Source organism: Salvia splendens, chromosome 10 (genome assembly GCF_004379255.2).
Source record: "Salvia splendens isolate huo1 chromosome 10, SspV2, whole genome shotgun sequence".
Classification (NCBI taxonomy): domain Eukaryota; kingdom Viridiplantae; phylum Streptophyta; class Magnoliopsida; order Lamiales; family Lamiaceae; genus Salvia; species Salvia splendens.
In genome coordinates, this window is record NC_056041.1 from 28,774,767 (window position 1) to 28,780,028 (window position 5,262).

The 5,262-nt window shown below is 36.4% G+C and overlaps 1 protein-coding gene across 3 annotated transcripts; it reads left to right on the plus strand.

Annotated features, from left to right (window-relative positions):
* Positions 1 to 2,169: 2,169 nt before the first annotated feature.
* On the plus strand, positions 2,170 to 5,262 carry LOC121750273 (protein DETOXIFICATION 25-like). Of its 3 annotated transcripts, none has more exons than XM_042144785.1 (8): positions 2,170 to 2,261; positions 2,664 to 2,916; positions 3,219 to 3,760; positions 4,059 to 4,145; positions 4,221 to 4,277; positions 4,375 to 4,613; positions 4,738 to 4,856; positions 4,933 to 5,262. In XM_042144785.1, exons 2-8 carry the CDS (start codon positions 2,668 to 2,670, stop codon positions 5,101 to 5,103), a joined length of 1,464 nt encoding a protein of 487 aa, XP_042000719.1. In that variant the 5' UTR covers positions 2,170 to 2,261; positions 2,664 to 2,667; the 3' UTR covers positions 5,104 to 5,262. The 3 variants fall into 3 exon arrangements, with proteins under 3 accessions (XP_042000719.1, XP_042000720.1, XP_042000718.1); XM_042144786.1 differs by lacking the exon at positions 2,170 to 2,261 and adding an exon at positions 2,268 to 2,378; XM_042144784.1 differs by lacking the exon at positions 2,170 to 2,261 and adding an exon at positions 2,423 to 2,443.

The following is a 5,262-nucleotide window of genomic DNA, read 5'->3' on the forward strand; positions in this document are numbered from 1 at the left end:
ATTTTGTACGGACATATCACGTGACATTGATTTTGTTAATGAGTAAGACTATACGCATGAATCACAATTAAATACTCCGTCCATTTTTCTATAATTGAGTCATTTTTTCATTTTGGAAGTTCCTTCATAATTGAGTCATTTTCTTGTATAGTAACATTTTTCTCTCTCTTACTTTATTTTCTCTATTTTATTTACGTTGTACTTTATTCTTTCTACTTTATTTACTTTCTACTTTATTCCTACTACTTTTTTATCTCTCTTACTTTTTTATCTATTTATTTAACACATTCAACATCTCTTTCTTAAACTCCGTGCCAAAATTTTTTGCCTCAACTATGATGAAACGGAAGGAGTACACCTCTTGAAAGGAAAATTTTTGGCACGTTAATTTCTAAGTCGATTTATAGCAAACGAAGGAGTCGGATGCGGTATATTTTTTTACTACAAATGTACCGAACTTGCTTTTTTGTGGAAATCCGATTAATCTTGCTTAATCGGATTTGTGGATTTAGGATAAAACATCTCAGCGAGTGGCGATGTTTTAACTCGTGACCTCAAGGTCACCACAGCTCAGCACTGCTAACTATACTGCAACCAATCATCAATTACTAGTTAACTTTGAAATGAAAAAAATAAAGAACTAATAAAAAATTAATATCGTGAATAACAGTCTCTACTCCATCCGTTTCTGAAATAATGTCCCATTCAGCCATTTAGAGGTGTCCGAAATTTAAAGTCACATTAACTTTTTTTCCATTCTAAATATTTGAATCTTATCATTCATCTAACTCATTACACTCATATTCCCTTCATCTCATAAGAATATGCATTATTAATCCATCCAACAAGAATATACAATTTCTAAATTTGAAAACTCTTTTATCTCTAATGAGGTGGAATCCATTCTCCAGTAACAATATGTTAATTGTAAAGTCAATATATAAAAGTGGGATCCACCTTCCACTAACTTATTTCTCTATTTTTTCATATAGTCAAACAATTTCTTAAAACCCGTGCCTAGACAAAATTAAACTATAAATTACAAATGAAAGGAGTATTAAGGATTAGTAATTGAAGTGGCTTATGAAATACTATTATTAATGAATCTCAAACTCCTAGCAAAATGCATCCGCATAATATTTATTACTACTATTTGTGAATCAATTTAATCCCCACGGTAATAAAATTTTCAAAATTGTGAGCAAAACTTTATCCCACCACCACCAGATTATATGGAAAGTCCAAAGTCAACTTCAATTGTGTTACGTGAGAAAACATGAGTGTTCCAATCTTCTTCGCAACTGCGCATATCGTGGAGTGTTATTAACCAATCTTATCTTATCGCTATAATAAAATGAATAAAGTTGCATTCAAATTTACTATTATTTGGTTCGAATCTGAAACTGTTACAAATTTAGTGGATCGTAAACCCTCGTCTTAAATGGAATTGTATCGATTTAGGTCGGAAATAAATGGCGGAAATTGAGATGGAATCTTATACTCCCTCCGTTCCTTATTAATAGAGGCATTTCTTTTCAGCACGAAGTTTAAGAATAGTGTGTTAAATGGATGGTGGAAAAAGTAAGAGAGGATAAAGTAAGAAAGATAAAAGATAATAAAGTAAGAGTGAGAATTACTTTTTGCTAAAAATAGAAATGACTCAATCAACTTGAAATTTTTTAAAATAGAAAAATGACTCTATTAACATGGAACGGAGAGAGTAGTAGTTTTGAATCTTTGATCCATCACGTATTTAAAAAAGCAACCTTGCACGTTAATATTACAAGACAAAATATTTTTACAAAGATTGTTACAAAGAGGTAGAATAATTGTAGATGAATCGGTATGCATCACCTTGTCAAATTAACACACGACTCTCTTGTTTATTACTCTCTTCGTTCCGTAGTAATGAAGACGTTTCTTTTTTGCACGGAGATTAAGAGAATTGTGTTAGGTGAGTTAAGTAAATGGAGAATAAAGTGGAAAATGAAAAAGATAGAGAGATGCATTCTTTTATTAAAAAGGGAAATGACTCTATTACTATGGAACGTATCAATATGGCAAAATGACTCTATTATTATAGAACGGATGAAGTATTTGGGTAAAAACTGAGCACAGTAAGTTTTCAATCTTATTTTAGAATATTCTATTGTGACTTTTGAAGTATAAGACCAGTAGCTGTACCTAACCGTTTAGTGTGAGTGCATTTGTATCTCATTCTTGCTCAAGAATTCAATTTCCACCAAATAATCTTCTATCAGGTTTGCTCACCGCTTCAATATTACTATCTCGATGCATACTTCTCTTAATTTCTGCTATTCTATGCTTGTTTCTTAATTTTTTGCTGCTTCTTTTATTTCAATCTTCCCCAAACCTAGGTATTATATGCAAATCCCCAACTTTCATGCTCGAGATTGAGAGAAACCCCTTGTAAAAAAATGATGTATGCTGCTATGTATGTTGTGTATGCGATTAAACAGATTTATCAAGCCTTTGACTATTGTAAAAATGTTATCTTTATATATGTAGATGTTTGATTTGTGGATTCTTGGTTGGTGAATGAAAATAATGGAATCTGTATATTGATATTTGGTTTCAGCTTAGATAGGATTCAATTTGTTCCAGCAATTAAATAAATTTTGTGGATTTGATTATTGTGACAGAGCCATGAACGGTGACGGTTTGCAAGAGCGCCTGTTGAGCTCCGGAAATGAGCCGGAGGTTGATTTGAAGGAGAGAGTTTATGTGGAGTCCAAGAAACTATGGAGGGTTGCATTCCCCAGTGTCATTTCTCGAGTTTCTTCTTTTGGTACCATTGTAGTCACGCAGTCGTTTATTGGCCACATAAGCTCGGTCGATCTTGCTGGTTATGCCCTTGTTCAGACCTTGCTCGTGCGATTCGTGAATGGGATTCTGGTAATGCACTGTTTGCATCTTTGTTTATGATCAACATACTGTATGTTGTTACTAATTCTACTATTCAAGATTGATAATGTGCGTGATTCAGTGTTTTCATAAATATTATCAAGGGCTTTAGGATATCCCACACTTCCAATCGATCTTACCGCTTTTATCTATTTAGGCTAATCCTCAGTAGTAAAATTGATTGTTCCGTGATTCCAAAATCTTTGTTTCGATACTATAACTGTGTGCTCCTTCATAATCATATCTTTGTTGGCATTATTGTTTGTGTTTTTCACTCTTTAGTTGTGCTGCAGATTGGAATGTCAAGTGCAACTGAGACTCTCTGTGGGCAAGCATACGGGGCGAAGCAGTACCACATGATGGGCATTTTCTTGCAACGGTCGTGGATCGTGGATCTTCTCTCAATGACTATATTATTGCCTCTCTTTCTCTTCGGAACTCCCATCTTTAGGCTACTTGGCCAGGAAGAGGATATTGCAGTGTCTGCCGGATATATTTCACTGTGGTTTATCCCCTTCAACTATGCCATTGTGTTTGCATTGACAATTCAAATGTATCTGCAAGCACAGCAAAAGAACAGGATCATAGCTTACCTGTCGGTTCTACAATTCGTAATCCACTTCCCTCTATCTTATCTATTCGTCTACATTCTCGAATGGGGGGTCGGGGGTGCTATGCTTGCACTAAACATGTCTCAGTGGGTCACCATTATTGGAGAGTTCATCTACATATTCGGTGGATGGTGCCCTGAGTCTTGGACAGGTTTCTCGACGGCTGCATTTAAGGACATATTCCCTGTGGTGAAACTCTCAATAGCCTCTGGCCTGATGGTTTGGTACATCCTTTCACCCTAAAATATTCGTGTTCAATTGTTTGTTTGGAGATGCAAGTGCCTGAAGTTTGACACATTCCATATAATTCTGATGAAAATTATTTACTCGTAGTTAGAACTAATGAATTATACTGGGAACACATACACATCTTTCTTTTATGTTTAGATGAGAGTCGGAAGCCTGGAAGTTGTGTGCATATTACATCATTTCCTTAAGAAAAGTGGTTCATAGAAGTGAGAGGGCATCGTTGTCATTGTTGAGTAACCGACTTAATAACACTTTTTTCGGTTATTTTTATAGCCTTGAGTTATGGTACTACGCCATTCTAGTCTTGGTAGCAGGGTACATGAAGAATGCTGAAGTTGCCATTTCTGCCTTCTCTATTTGGTGAGTGTTCGATTCAATAAATGTCTTGTTTTGGACTATGTTGTAATGATGGAAACTAAAAGTAGAGATTTGCAGCCTCAACATCAACGGATGGGAGTTCATGATATGCTTGGGCATTCTTGGCGCTGCATGGTACGCGCAAACTTATGGTTCAGTGTGAAGTCTTTTTATCACATAATACCCTCTCCCCTGTCTGAAAACTTGTTCACTGCTTGTATTTTATGTGCAGTGTGAGGGTTGCTAATGAGCTGGGAAGAGGAGATGCTAATGCCGTAAGATTTGCGATCAAAGTCCTTCTCGGTACCTCGGTTGTCATAGGTGTAGTTGTATGGATCCTGTGCTTAGTCTTTGGCAATCAACTTGGATACATGTTCACCCAAGAAGCCGCGGTTGCTGAGGCTGTATCGGATCTTGCAGTTCTCCTTGCTTTCTCAGTGTTGTTCAACAGCATATATCCCGTGTTCTCAGGTTCTTTTATGCGCTTCCAATTTTGTTGATTTCGTCTGCCATACAGTGCCGTTAGTCTTTTCTTGCCTAGTGAACACTAATTGTTATGTATGTATGTATGTATGTATGTATGTATGTGCATCAGGCGTGGCAGTTGGAGCAGGCATGCAGTCGACGGTAGCAATCATCAACGTGGTGTGCTTCTATATAATTGGATTACCAGTTGGGCTTGTGCTTGGATATGTCACTAGTCTCCAAGTAAAGGTATGCTAGTTCCAAAGTAAAGGCGAAATTGTTTTCGTGGAAGAGAAAATAAATAAATCGATTTTTGTTGACACAGGGCCTGTGGATTGGAATGCTATGCGGTGTCGTCACGGAGACCATCGCGCTGTCGTTCATGATGTGGAGGACGAACTGGGACGAAGAGGTACTGAAGGCTTCGGCTCGCCTGAGAAAGTGGTACCTCAAATCTCCCAAGGAAGCTAATAATTCGGAACCTTTGCTAGCTTGAATTTTTCTGCAAAAGATGCAGTGGCTGTTGAAGATCATGAAACGTCTATCATTTTGGTGTTTCAGTAGGGATCAAAAGATCATCATCATGTTTTTCTTTTCTTCCCTTTACCTTTTCGATATTGTTTCAGAAATAATTAGAATTTTTTGGCTTTGGTAA

What these genes read in the sequence shown, in the direction of transcription:
- LOC121750273 (XM_042144784.1), top strand. An exon ending in GATTCGTGAATGGGATTCTG is followed by an intron (nt 2,917 to 3,218) that starts GTAATGCACTGT and finishes GTTGTGCTGCAG; the next exon opens with ATTGGAATGTCAAGTGCAAC. An exon ending in CATATATCCCGTGTTCTCAG is followed by an intron (nt 4,614 to 4,737) that starts GTTCTTTTATGC and finishes TATGTGCATCAG; the next exon opens with GCGTGGCAGTTGGAGCAGGC.